The sequence below is a fragment of the Vidua macroura genome, chromosome 10, assembly GCF_024509145.1.
Source record: "Vidua macroura isolate BioBank_ID:100142 chromosome 10, ASM2450914v1, whole genome shotgun sequence".
Taxonomy (NCBI): Eukaryota; Metazoa; Chordata; class Aves; order Passeriformes; family Viduidae; genus Vidua; species Vidua macroura.
Window position 1 is genome coordinate 1,328,561 of NC_071580.1, and position 14,851 is coordinate 1,343,411.

Here is a 14,851-nt window from a genome sequence, read left to right on the forward strand (position 1 = left end):
GCCCCAAAACGAATCCAGAGTAAATATTGGTTCATCAGCCGCCGCTCTGTGCAGAATTTGGAGCTTTAAGAGCTTGAACTTCTCTTCTTTAAATGCAAATGAGCGCCAGGCAATGCTTTAATGCAGGTCCCCGCTTAGAAACTGGTGTTTAAAAGGTAAATTAAAGCCCAAACCCCCAAGCTCGGGGCCACGCTGTCACCAGAGCTCTTTGTTGTTGTGGTTTAGGTGGTGACAAAGCTGCACCCCCTGCCCGGGGGGCTCAGGCCCGAATTCCCAGCTCTGCCACAAGTCATTCTCCTCCCAAACTGGTGCAGTGGGGCCGGTGGGTGACACCAGAGGCTGTGAGGGGATGCTGGAATGCTCCTTGCTTTCCTTTCCTGGTTTCCCTTGTACCTAGGTCACATAGTGTTATAACCACTATCCTAAACACAAATCCCAAACTCCAAACCCATTTTTGAAAATAGGATTATTTCTATTAATGAGGCAGCAAAAGGAGTAGAAGTCAAGAAAGCAGCCCCTCAGTGGTGATCCTGAGTTTGGGATGGTGCCAGTTCTTTCTGCTATTGAGAATTTTGCAACAGGTGAATGTGAACATAAATTTGTTTGTTTGTTTATTTTATGTAAATAAATAGTGTTTCTGGAGGTAAATAAAAAACACAAATTCAGCTGGGGAGGTTAAAACAGAACAAGAATGAGGCCTTGGTGCACCATCAGCCAGAGCTGGGTGCTGGCTTAGGTGCTGCTGTATTTTCCAGGAAAATTGAAACTGTGGATTTTGGGGTTGGGTTTTAGCACGGTTCAGCTCTGAGCTGGAGGCTCCGGGTGAAGCCTCTGCCCCGGCACCTCTCCAGCAGCCCCCGGTGCCAGCAGAGCCCCCAGCAACGCCCCCCGAGGAGCCCAGCCCGGCTCAGCCCCATTAAACGAGTTTTAATGATTCCACGCATTACACTGAAAACACTCGTTCCTTTTTAAAAATAATTCTCCCCAGAAAACACGCTTTATCTCTCTAATAAGAAACCATTAATTAGGAGATGTTGACCCGACGAGCTGTGATAGTTTGGTGGCTGATGAGCACTGCCTTTAATCAGACCTTTTACAAGCTGGTGGATGTTAACTTGTGGCTGTTAATTATTCACACCTTCAAGTATTCCGATGGTCGGAATATTTCATGAATGCCCTTCTTTTTATTTAACAGCGACGATGGATTTTATGAGCCAGGAATCGCACTTATTAATTTACAGTCGTTTCGCACTTCCATGCCAGTCGTTTGGCATTAACTCTCTGTTTAAAAATAATAAATGACCCCTGACTCTCTATTGTCTGTCCTAATTAGCATTTTGTCTTTTAAAGAGGAAAGCGTGTTTTCTCTTCATTAACAGTAATATTACCTCGGCAGACAATCAGTAGGTCCGTGATCTAGAAGCTGCTGTGGACGCCAAATTACCTCCTCTACCAGGACAAAATCAATTAACACCACTAGGGATGTCATTATTGTCACATTATGTCACCGGATATACTCCAGGGTAAATAAATGATTTGTGGAATTTTTAATGCCGGAAAGCCGCGGCTGAGCCCCCCGGCTGCTGGGACCGGGGGCTCCGGGCACTGCCCGGCCCTGCCCTTCCCCGGGGGCCGGAGAATCCCGGGGGAAAGGGCGCTGGGCTGGGCTGGGCTGGGCTGGGCTGGGCTGGGCTGGGCTGGGATGGGCTGGGATGGGCTGAGCCGGGCTGGGCTGGGATGGGCTGGGATGGGCTGGGCTGGGATGGGATGGGCTGGGATGGGCTGGGCTGGGATGGGCTGGGATGGGCTGGGATGGGCTGGGATGGGCTCAGCTGGGCTGGGCTGGGATGGGCTGGGATGGGCTGGGATGGGCTCAGCTGGGCTGGGCTGGGATGGGCTGGGATGGGCTGAGCCGGGCTGAGCCGGGCTGGGCTGGGCTGGGCTGGGCTGGGATGGGATGGGATGGGCTGGGCTGGGATGGGCTGGGCTGGGCTGGGCTGGGCTGAGCCGGGCTGGGCTGGGCTGAGCCGGGCTGGGCTGGGCTGGGCTGGGATGGGATGGGATGGGATGGGATGGGATGGGATGGGATGGGATGGGATGGGCCGGGATGGGATGGGATGGGATGGGATGGGATGGGCTCAACTGGGCTGGGCTGCGCTGGGCTGGGCTGAGCTGGGCTCGGCTGGGCTGGGATGGGCTGAGCTGGGATGGGCTGGGCTGGGCTGGGCCGGGCCGGGCTGGGCTGAGCCGGGCAGGGCTGGGCTCAGCTGGGCTGAGCTGAGCCGAGCTGAGCTGGGCTGGGCTGAGCCGGGCTGGGCTGAGCTGGGATGAGCTGGGCTGAGCTGAGCTGAGCTGAGCTGAGCTGAGCCGGGCTGAGCTGAGCTGGGCTGGGCTGAGCTGGGCTGAGCCGGGCTGGGCTGGGCTGAGCCGGGCTGGGCTGGGCTGGGCTGAGCTGGGCTGAGCCGGGCTGGGCTGGGCTGGGCTGAGCTGGGCTGGGCTGAGCTGAGCTGGGCTGGGCCAAGCTGGGCTGGACTGTCCTGTCCTGTCCTGTCCTGCCCGGAGCGGCACCCCAAGTGCCCCGGGTCACCCGCACCGGGACAGCGCCGTGCTCCGCCGGGGCAGCGCCCGTGCAGAGCTGGGAGAGGGCTCAGCGAGGGCAGAGAGCGTTTTATAAACAATTTTATCGCCAGCACCGCCCGTGTTCTGCGCTCCGACAGGAACCACCCGGCTGCTCCTCGGCGGAGCTCCCGCAGCACCCGGGAGGTGCCGGCCTTAAAAGTGTCCCCAAGTTGTGCATTTGCCCTGCGTCGGCGGGTGTTTAATTAAGTCTGCTCTGTCCGACACGATCTGATGTCATTGTACAAGGAGATGTTCTTTGTTAGCAGCGCGCTTAGTTTCAGGCTCCTCTGTGTATTTGAAACCATGGTAACAGAAGAGTAAGCTAAAGCCAATGAGATAATGAGATATTCTCATTGTAATTGTGTTTCACGAGGGCACACGCTCCCATGGGTGGGATCCGACTGCCTTACAACTGCGAACAGAATTTAAGGGACAGGAATAAATTAGCGCGGCGGCGTTTGCCACAACAGCCGTGTAAACACTCCCGACGCGGCGCTGCCGCTGTCCCAGCGCCTTCCTGCGCGTCCTGCGCGTCTGTGGCGCGGGGGAAAACGCTGCCAAACGGGGAGCGATGTGTTGAAACCCCTCAGAACTTCAAGGAAGTTCAGGTTTGAAAGGCATTTAACGAGCTGCGAGGTGCTGGTTTGCATGATAATTGCGGTGGGCGCTGGAGAGGAGGCGATGGAGGCAGGGGAAGGGGGACCGGGCTGGAGCTGCCGCGGCCCCGGGCTGTTGGGGAGATTATGGAAAATCCCATGTGGAACGCAGCCCAAGTGCCCGTGGGGTTCGTCCTCCTGCTCCCCTGGGAGTGAAATCCAGAAGTTCAGCCGTGATTTAAATTATAAAACTTTCTAGAGGCGCTGGGGAAGGGAGGAGTTTGTGCTCTCCCATTGGAAAAGGAGAGAAACCCAAAGCGAGGGGCTGGGTTTGGAGAGCCCTGGGTGAGGTTTTCGTTCTGCTCCCAGATGGGGACGGGGGGGCCACGCCGTGGGCAGCACTTCACACACGAGATGGACTCTGAGCACCGCAAAAGCAAACTAGGAAATGTGATTTTGGGAGTGGAAACAGGATCAGATCTGCTTCATGCCCTAATTGTCTTCATCCTATAATTGTCTTCATCCTGTGTAATTCCCAGCAAATGTGCATCTACTGCTCTTTTCCCCAGAACATCTCCGTGCAGGCAGGGCCATTTCGGGTGGTGAGCGTGAGCCCAGGGAATATGGGATGGTCTCCTGAGAAAAGTCAAAAAACGTCTGGGAAAATCCATTTTTCCTGGAGCAGGAATAGCGAGGGGGTCCCGGGGAGCAGAGCCCGGAGCTGCTCCACCACCCGGGCAGGCTCAGGCAGGGGAGCAGCCACAACTTGCTCCACATTGTAGGCAGGGATGATTTTTATTAATGTAATTATTACTGTTGCTCAAAGAGTGCCCTTCTGATGTGGGGACAGCTGACAAGATAAATTATATCTGTTGTCAGCTGCATGGAGAGACCTTTGGGAGATTTTAATTAAGAGCAGGCTCCCCCCAGCCCATTGTGAATCTTCCCCAGAGTGGGGCTGGAGCCAGAGAGCAACCACCCCATCCAACCTCCTTCTGAACCATCCAACCTCCTCCCTAACCATCCAACTTCCTTCTGAACTGTCCAATCTCCTTCTGAACCATCCAACCTCCTTCTGAACTGTCCAATCTCCTTCTGAACTGTCCAATCTCCTTCTGAACCATCCAACCTCCTTCTGAACTGTCCAATCTCCTTCTGAACCATCCAACCTCCTTCTGAACTGTCCAATCTCCTTCTGAACCATCCAACCTCCTTCTGAACTGTCCAATCTCCTTCTGAACCATCCAACCTCCTCCCCAACCATCCAACCTCCTTCTGAACCATCCAACCTCCTCCCCAACATTCAGCCTCCTCCTCAACCATCCAACCTTCTATCTGAACCATCCACCCTCCTCCCCAACATCCAACCTCCTTCCCAAACATCAGCCTCCTCCCCAACCATCTGAGATCCTCCTCAAGCATTCCCAACATCCAGCCTCCTCCCCAACCATCCAACCTCCTTCCCAGTCATCCAAGATCCTTCCCAACCACCCAACTTCCTCCCTAACATCCAGCCTCCACCCCAACCATCCAAGCTTCCATCTGAACATCCAACCTCCTCCCCAACCACCCAACCTCCTCCCCAACCACCCAACCTCCTCCCCAACCACCCAACCTCCTCCCCAACCATCCCACCTTCTCCCCACACCATCCAGCCTCCTTCCCACGCCACAGAGATTTGGGGTTTGCCTCCTGCACCCCCAGAAATGAATGCCTGTGTTTGTTTGGTGTGAAACAAGACCACGACGTGCCGTATTTTACATGGGCACCACTCCTGGGGCATTTCCCGTTAAAGCTGTCAGCAAATCATCACCACAGCGGAGACGATCAGATCTAAAAATCCCCTTTAACTGGCTGACTACGCTGTAAGCTTCTCCCTGGCACGGAGTCCAAAGGAAAGGTTTGTTTAGGCTCTTAAAGGAAGATGATTTTCAGTGCTGCAGTGCCTGGGCACGCTCTGGCCGGAGCCTGGGGACCCGTGTGGGGTAAAAGATGCTTCAGCTGCAAAGCTGATGCAGAAGGATCCTCCAGGACCCCGCTGTGGGGCTGGACTGGTCACTCCCAGGCTCGGGGCTGTCCACACCCATCACCCCCCACAAGGTCCAAGGCCTCCCACGTGGACAGATGCACCAGGAAGGAAGAATATTTTAGAAGTCGTTCCAAAGGAATCTGCCCAGATCCTAAAGCAGCCCCATCTTCTCCTCACGGACGTGCCCGTGCACAGAACAAGTTGCCAAGAGCCTTCTCTCAGAATTTACCACAGAAGAGCAGTCTGACAGCCTTGTACAGGAAATCAGAGCTGTGTCGTGGCTTTTCTAAATTTCAGCAATATACACAAATCAAGTGCATTTATTAAATCAATGTATCATCATTTTTACAAGGAAGTGTAATATAAAAACAGACATAAAAGATTTCTAAAGTAACGCTACACGTCTCTTTTGGACAAATGTTATTTCAGGGATTTATGATAATTCCTTTTCTGAAAGAAAAACGAAGCTAATTGAAACAAACTTTGTAGTTTCTATTAATGCCATTGGAATACAGTATGTGCTGCCAGTTACAAAGTGACATTGAAAGCTGATGCTGTTCTCAACAACACCATGATTTCTCAGTTTTATGTACTTTTTAATTTCCTCTGTGGAAAATCTGTTCTTCATAAAAGGGCTGCTGAAGAAAATGTGGAAAAAGTTGATTCATTCCATATTTACATTCTTGCAAGTACCTGGAAATGAACCAATTACCAACGGGAGCCAAAAGAGAAGTTAGGAAAGTCATTTAGAAAACTCATCTTCTGACAGGCTCTGCCTCAGAAGTGCCCTGGGAAAGTCCTACTCTGACTACAAACCCCTTCCAGCCCAGCAGGATTGGGATCCTTGGCCCTGGTGCTTGTCCCACTCTGAGCTCCAGACCCTCTGGAGCTTGGGGACAGCTCTGGAAAGGGGCCTGGACTCCTGTCCCAAACTTCAGCTCACACTTGGACTGGGAGCCCAACATGATCTCAAACCAAAACATGAACATGAACTCAAAGCCAAGGCCAAAACCCAAACCCAAATCCCAACCCAAAACCAAACCAAAGCAAACCTGAACCTAAATGCAACCCACCCCTGACGTGAATCCAACCAAAACCCAAATCCCAACCCAAAACCAAGCCTACACCAAACCCAAAGCTGAGCCCAACCAAAACACGAACCTGAGCCCAAATAAATCCCACACCCAAACCTGAATCTGAGCCCAACCCAAACTAAAACCCAACCCTAGGCCAAACCCAAACCAAAAATAATCAAACTCCTCCACAAACCCAAACTCCAAACCAAACCTGAACTTTAACCCAACCCAAATCTAGTCTCACGCCCCAACAGCCTCTCAGCCCAGCACATCAGGGCAGGGCTGCTGTGGTTGCAGGAGAATGCTCTTCCTATTAAACCCTCAGAACCCCTCCTAGTTAAATTAAAAAAAAAAAAAGGAAAACAAAAATTCCCCAAAGGATTAAGAAGAAGGGGGGTTACTTGCACTTTTGCCAGTCCCACCCTGAAACCACCATGAGAGCAGAGCTGCCTCACCCACCCCAGACGTGGCTGCTGTTCCCCCTTTCCCCCTCAGAGTTTCAAATCAGAGGATGTGCCCTGCTGAAAAAGCCCCCCAGCTCAGGAGGGGGGGTTGTTTGGGGCTTCTGTTGGTGACTCAGCTGTGCAGGAGCACACGTTTTTCCCTAGGCCTGGCTTTAATAAAGCCTTGCCGCCCCGAGGTGCTGCTTGGGGCTCGTGTGGCTTTCAGCGGCGCTAGGCCCGGACACGGCTTTATTAAATTCTGCCAGAGGAAGAAAAGGACAAAGTTGAGTTTCCTGCACTAATATGGTTTTTTATTCTCTTTTTTTTTTTTTTATCCACCCCCAGCCTGGTGGCTTTCACACTCATATTGTGAGTTTGTTTCCAGAAGGGGTTTGACAGCCGGGCGGCCCCGCTGGCCCTGGAGAAAGGAGCAGCCTTGTCCCACCTCGTGCTCCACAAACTGGAGCACAGCCTCTGTGAGGGTGGATGTCATGAGCTGGAGAGTTTTGCCTCTCTGAGGTTTTCGCACTTCATCCCTGTAATCCCTGCTTGGGTTTGTTTTGGCAAGGTGGTAAACTCGGGATCAGGGATCTGCCCCAGCAGCCGGCAGCCCCGCTCTGCTGCAGGGTGCAAAGAGCATTAACCTCCCTCCTTGCAGCTGTGGAGAAACACGGGGAGAAACTTCCCACATCCAGGAGAACCGGGAAAGAAAATGTTTGTTTTCTTGAAGAGGGAGAGAAAATCATTCCCCGCTCCTGCCCTGGCCACGGAGCCAGCAGCGAAGGGGGCTCGTCTGAGCCCACGCTCCTGCCCCATGGCTGTGCAAACCCTGGCTCAGAACCCCCTGAGGTGCTGCTAGAGCCTGAGGATCCCAAAATTCTCACGGAAAGGCAGCACTGGGCAGGTGGGATTGACCCATTGATCCCGATCCCCGGCGGCCACGCCGCAGCTGCTGCACAATAAACGCGGCTCGCGGCAGATATACGAGCATTGATCTGATTCTAATAATCCTTTGCACTTCCACAGGGCTTTTAGGGAGCCTCCAGGGTTGCTAGGATTGTTCTTCATATCCAGAGCCCTGAAACAGCAACTGGCTTTGGTGATCCCCTTGGATCTGGGCGAGCATCTGAGCCTTTATAGGAGCAAAAATTAAAATTGCTTGATATGCAACAGGTTTCTCAGGCTCCCTGTCCCAAATCCTGTTTGTAAACCCAGCCTTTCGTGTTCCTCCCAGCAAGCAGTGAGCGGGGAAGTTGGTTTGTGGCCTCCAAATTAAATTAAAATTGATTTTATTTTGTTGTTGTTTTTTTTTTTTCCCTACAGGCAGACTGAAGAAATATCTCCAGTTAAAATTGCTTTAAGTCCATTTTAAAGTATGCACTTTCATACTGAATTTAGCACACAGGCCGTTAGTCTTGTTATTTTAAATTAACTAGAAAATCAATTGGAAAAAGTAATTTCCATGCACAGCTGCAGGAAACTGTGGAAGCACCAACATCTGCTGCAAAGAGGCATCTGAACATCTTAAATATTAGAGGGTAAATGAACCACTGAATGTGGACACTTTAAACTCAGCTGAAATACACCACCGTGGCATTAATTAACTGCATCTGTATGGGTGTGTCAGCGTTAGGTTAATTGTTGGACTTGATGGTCTTAAAGGCCTTTCCCAATATTAATGATCCTGTGATTCTATATTTTATATAGCATATATATAATTTTGTTCACATTTTTCTTCTCCTTCTCCTTCTCCTTCTCCTTCTCCTTCTCCTTTATTTTTAATTTCCAGCCTTCCTCCCTGCCATCTCCTCCTGCCCATTTCCATCCCCCAGATTCCGAGCACAGAACATTTCTGTGCCTCTTTGGAGCTGTTCCTGCCTGGCCTTTTCTGAGTTTCCAGGTAATTCGTGGGCTAATGGGGCCCTTTGCTGTTAGGACTGGCAGAAGAAATGCTGTAATATCTTTGCAAAATCTAATGAAAGAAGAAAAGCAAATTCTTAGCTGAGCAAGGGGAGTCAGATGTGCAGCTTCTCCAACAGGAATGGTTCTGTTTTCCCCTTGGATTTTCCATCCCAAGAAGGGTGCAGGTTGTACATGGGATTTACGTGCTGGCTTTTGTTTCGGTGTTGATTTATTTATGCTGAGGCTATGAACTGAGTGACTGCAAAGTGCCTGCTGAATGCCATTCAGATAAATCACTGCTGGTATTTATTGTATTCCTTGCTGGACTGGTGTTGCACACTGATATAAAAAAAAATGGACGGGAAATCAATGTGGCTCAGTGTAAAATATCTTGACTATAAAGATTTTTCAGATCTATCAAACATACAGTGTGTTTGCTGTGTCTGGAGGCCGTTCCCTTGACAGGAGGATTGTACTAATTGTCCAAGTATTTGATTTAATTTGCCGTGGGAGCCAGGAAGGAGCACACACTTCCTACTTCAGGGATTTCACTGGGAGTTTGGGGCAGGAAAATGCTCTGTATGGAGGCAGCCATGGGACAGAATCCTTTCCATGAATCTGAGCCCAATCCAAAGCCCCCAAGGCTGTTTTCCCTTTCTTCCCCCACGCTCCCTGGTGTAAGGATGCTGCAGGACTTCTTCACACCACGGAAATCAGGACAGCACAAGCTCTGTCCATAGACACTCCACAGCTGTGTTCTGGGGTTAGGGATGTCCTTCAGCCTGGGAAGCTCTTGTTTCCTGGTGGGATTGCACAGCCACCGTGGTCCCCTGAGTATTGTAAATGCAGGTGAACCCAGGGGGAAGAAATGCTGATGTCTGACTCCAGTTCAGAAGGCTGAATGATTTATTTATTATAACTATACTATAATACATTAATATACTATTTAAAGGAGATACTAAAACTACAAACCTGCTTTTCTAACTCCCATATCTAACTCACTCACAACTCGTGCCCCTCTCTGAGAGTCCAGTCACAAGTGGGTTGGATTGGCCACCAGCCCCAAACAATCCTCACCAGAATCCAACCAAGCAAACACCCCAGGGAAACAATTCTCTAAATACATTCTACATGGGGAAAACAAGGAGCAGAAATAGAAATTGTTTTCTCTTTCTTCTCTCTGTGCTCCTCTATGAAAAATCCTGAAAGAAAGAAGAATGTGCCTGCCCTGAGCCCTGAGCTCAAGGTGCCTCCTCCACCACGACGTCTCTTGAAGAGGATTCTGAGCTGAGCAGGGCTTGCCACAGCTGCACATGAGCAGCTTCACCCTGATGGAGAGCAGGGCTGGGTGGGACGTCGGGAGGAAATTCTTGCCTGGCAGGGTGGGCAGGCCCTGGCACAGGGTGCCCAGAGCAGCTGTGGCTGCCCCTGGATCCCTGGCAGTGCCCAAGGCCAGGTTGGAGCAGCCTGGGACAGTGGAAGGTGTCCCTGCCATGGCAGGGGTGGCACTGGGTGGGCTTTGAGGGCTCCCACCCAATTCTGGGATCAGGGATGCACTCAGGGAGGCAGAAGCAGCTTTTAGGGAGCCGTGAGGGGGCCGGGACGCTGCTTTCCCTGCACATCCCTTGTTCCAGGGGAGCTGCCGAGCCCCGCACCGCGTGTCCCGTCTCACCGCACACCGCACACCGCGGCCTCGTTAACGGGGGGTTAATTGGGAAAGCGATCGCGCCCGATATCAGCGGGAAGCGCGTCCCCCTCGGAGCGGCACCTCCCCTGTTTGGATAGAAAGGAGCAGAACAAGCCCAGTATTTCAAACATCACTCAGGGCCCGCCGCTCTAATCGCTGCCTGCCCAACCTGCCTTCGGTCACTAATGCATTCAAACACCGCTAATGACACCGGGGATGACAAGATAAGGACGGGCTGCGGATGAATGACTGCACAAAGGCAACGTGGCAAAAGTAATTAGAGCCTCACGTGGGCCCAGACGCCGAAATTTCGTGTACAGCTGAACCCCCCCCCAGATAACCCCGTGTGCTGGGAGCTGGGGCTGGGCCACCCCTGGAACCCAGCTGACACTGGCTGCCATGAACATGAACCAATTTGCAGCGAAGAACCAACCTCCATTTCCCTCCATTAATTAGACAAATTAATTAAAGCGCTCTTTGGAATCTATTCCCCATTCAAGGCGAGGATGCTGCAGAGATTTTGTTAAATGGTTCAGAGAAGGCTTATTAATCCTGAAATGAATTCTATCAAGCCCTGTAAAGCTCCAACTTCAAGTGCATTTGCAGAGAAGAAAGCTTTGCAAATCAGATAGGAAAGCTACAAAAGTGCTGGGTATTATCCTAATCTGGGGAGTGTTTAATTTGACACTCTTATGTCAAGATATTAGAAGAGAATGAGCAAATGGCCTGATAAATATGTACTTAAAGAATGACAATCCTCATAATCAGTTAATTTCTATTTTATCTTGTGATACCCTTTTCCACAGAAACTTGTATTAGAAAATAAATAGGATTACAGGGTAATTCTGAGAGCTGTAAAAACATTAAACACTCGTCTGCCCTTAAAGGCAGGAGTTGTGTTTTAGTGTGCAGCACTTCCACAGTGATTCCATCCACTCCCAGACGTGGGATTGTGTCCTGCAGGGACTGGTACCACCAAACCCCACCGTGGGCATCTCCCTGCAGCCCAGGGACAGCCACGGGAGAGGGATCAGAGCTTGGAGAACTTCTTATGCCAGAGCTTGGTGATTTCTTCTGCGAACCCCATTGTGCTGAGGAACAGAGCCTGTCTGAGGGAAGGCTTGCTTTGGGGGTCTGTTCTGCTCGGGCAGTGCCTGGGAGGGTTTGAACTCAAAATTCCTCATCAGAGAGGCCAAAGAACAGCCTTAAAGGCTTCAGGATATGACCCAGGCCTGAAACAATAGCCAGCCCAGAAGAAATGAGTTTATTATCTGCTCTAAAGGGATTTTATTGACTTGCTGAAAAAAAAAAAGTCATATTTAATATTGAAGTATAACTTTTAAAAACAGAGATGCTGACTCTATAAAAATGTGCTCTGGAGCTGAGACCTTGACTCCAAAGCGTAATCCAGAGTTTTTTAATAGCTGTGCTATAAATCATCAAAATTAAATGTTTGCATTAGCAGCGGCGGGAGAAGCCTATGCAGAGTGTGGGGATGTGTCACCCAGCACAAAGCTCAGCAACTGCACACCCTTGGGGAGGGCTGGGGGTGGCATTTCCCTCTATTTCTGCTGGGTTTTGCTGTTCCCCTGTGGGGTTTTTCCCAGTGAAGCAGGCGAGTTGTGGGGAAGTTCCCAGTTCCCTGAGTCCCTGCTGGGGCTGGGTGCTGTGGGGGTGAGCTGGGAGAGCAGGAGCAGGATGGGGAGAGGCTGCCCAGGACAGTGGGGGTGAAAAAAACGAGGGGTTTTCCCCCATTCACATGGAGGGCACCACCAGCCCTGGGCTCGGCCTTGCTGAGCTGTTTTCTCACCATAATCATCACAGGAAGATCATCTTTATCCAGGAACTGTCCAGATCCCCCAGGCCAGGCTGGCCCCAGGGGGTTTGCAGGCCTGGCCTGGCTGGAGGAGGGTTTTCAGTGCTGTCCTGCACATGAACCCCTTCCGTGCGCCGCTGCAAACGCTCCGCAGTGCCGCCAGCCAACCTGTTAACATCCCCTCCCTCACACTCCCGCAACGAGCCAGCTGCTCTGCCTAGGAAAATACAGCTGGAGAGGTTTATAAATAGTAAATTAAGGCTTGCTCCAGCCACTCCAGCTGGGCAATGTTAGAGGAGTGAGTAATTCATCACCGGGGTGTCATCCCCCCCTTGATGTGCTGCCCACCAGCCCCGCGCCGGCGCGAGCCGGGGACTCCTCGCCCCGCTTGGCTCAGCTTCCAGTTTAGTGTTTGATCCTTCTCTCAGAATTCATTCTGCCAGTGTAACCTACCCAGCTGGGGAAGTGTCGGTGACAGGTCGCTCACAGAGGCTCAAGGACGTGGTTCCCAGGGAGGGACGGGTGCTGCAGTGCCCAGGAGCCCCCACTCTGCCCCCCATCCCCCTTGGCCACTGCGGGGACGTTTCAGGGCCAGTCCTGAACAAGCTCCATCTCTGCTGGGCAGGAGGGGCTGGAGAGATGAGCCCGGACATCTGACACATCCTCCTGCTGTGACTTGGCTTCAGGGAGAGGGGAGAGAGGGCTCGGTCCCTCCATCTGTTGTGTGCATCAGCCGAGGGTCTCCTGGGTGTGTATCCATATCAGAACTCAATTAGAAAATGAGCCCTGCATGTGAAGGACTATTGTGTTCCAAGTATTTTCATAATTAAATCTGAGAAGGTGGGACAGGCTATTTATGAAGGGCCTTCACAGAACATTTCCTAGTGCATGGAGGAAGGAGAGTTTATATCATTATATCATTTTCAGTGCAGAATGGGGAGAAATCTCTCTGAGGGGTCAGGATCCCAAATGCACATCAGCATCATCATCATCATCACCACCATCACCCTGCACTGCTGCTGGTTAATTGTTCAATACCCCCCAGTCACTGAGCAGAGCTTTCATCCCAGGAGCTGGAGGGGTGCAATAGCAACCTGCACCTCCATCCCGTGGAGCAGCCTCCAATGGAATTGCTTCTGGAATTGCTCAGAATCACTGAATCCCAGAATGGCTGGAGTTGGAAAGGACCTCAAAGCCCACCCAGTGCCACCCCTGCCATGGCAGGGACACCTCCCTCTGTCCCAGGTGCTCCAAGCCCTGTCCAGCCTGGCCCTGGGCACTGCCAGGGATCCAGGGGCAGCCCCAGCTGCTCTGGGCACCTGTGCCAGGGCCTGCCCACCCTCCCAGGAAGGGATTTCTCCCTAATATCTAATCCAAATCTTTCTTCCTTTATTTTAAGGCTATTCCCCCTTATCCTATCGCTATCTGCCTGTGTAAAAAGTTGCTTCCCTGCTTTTTTATAAGCCCCCTTCAAGTACTGCAAACTGTGGGGCTTTGGCTTTGTGCTGCTGCTCTTGAAGTCCTGCCCTCAGAAGAAAAGTTATTCCCTTTCCACATCCCTGCCTGAATTATTTCCCACTTGCAGAGCTGCTACCTACAGGATATAATCATGAGCACAGTAAATCATTGTGCCATGTCAAGCTGCAAGTGGTTTTGGAGTTAGATCTGGAGTTTAAATCTGCGTCTGACTGTGTATTTTATCTCAAATGTACTTTTTAATTTGTCCATCTGAAATTTTTCTAAATTTAGGGGGTATCCAACAAGAAGAGGAAAAGTTGTTCTAACTGTGGTTATTTTACTGCCAAAGTCTCTGCAAGACATCTCAGCCCAGTGCTGGAGTTAGGGCTGTGTTCAGGACTGGATGTCCCTTTCCTGCACCCCAGCCTCTGCTCTGCTCTGCCCGCAGAAACACCCAGAGTGTACACACAGATTTTTCAGCCACAAATTGCATTTCTGTTCTGTGCACAGATCTCTTTAAACCCCATCATGATTTTAATAATTTTTATCTGTCCATTTTTTTTTATTCTGTTAAAAAGCCAGTACGATGGCTCCCGTTAATCACCCAGAGGATGGGAAGTTTTAATATTCTTCATAGCAGGTGAACATTGGAGGTGCAGATGTCACCTCCTTTGGTGGCTCCGTGATGGGGACATTGTGACAGCACAGGGCAGCGGCGAGGGGACGGGAGGGACGAACTCCTCAGTGCTGTCCTTGAGCTCCCCTTGCTGAGGGGTGGAAGGCGGGGGATGAGGAGGACTTGGCCAGCAGCAGAACAATTCAGGGCCCAAAATGAGACGTCTTGGCGTTTTCTGGGCTGGCTCCCTGGAGCCTGCCTTGGAGGCTGGGCTGGCTGAGCCGTTTTCCCGCTGCCAGGGCTGCCGAGGCGAAGGCTCCGCGCCGCAGCGTCGCCGCAGTCACATTCGTGCCTCAGAGTCTGCATTGTCTTCAGAAAATAATCCCCACTCCCTAATTCTCCACATGAGGGTCTTTCCTGCCCAGCCAGGGGATGGGAAGGCAGAAGAAGCTCTTCCACAGTCGGTGATCCCAAAGTGCATCGAGCTGGACACGGAGCACGGCTCTGCCAGCACCAAACCCCGCTGGCACCCACGGGCCATGGAGACCACAGGTCATCACAGCTGAATCAGCACATTAAAAAAATAATATCCTGGCAGAAGGCACTGTC

The 14,851-nt window shown here is 51.6% G+C and overlaps 1 protein-coding gene across 1 annotated transcript in view; it reads left to right on the forward strand.

Moving 5' to 3' along the window:
* LOC128812216 (lysosomal amino acid transporter 1 homolog) overlaps positions 1-14,808 on the forward strand; it is a 40,927-nt gene extending 26,119 nt beyond the window's left edge. Inside the window, 1 exon segment of the mRNA XM_053986471.1 lies at positions 14,668-14,808. Coding sequence (XP_053842446.1) covers positions 14,668-14,808 — 141 coding nt within the window.
* Positions 14,809-14,851: the final 43 nt, after the last annotated feature.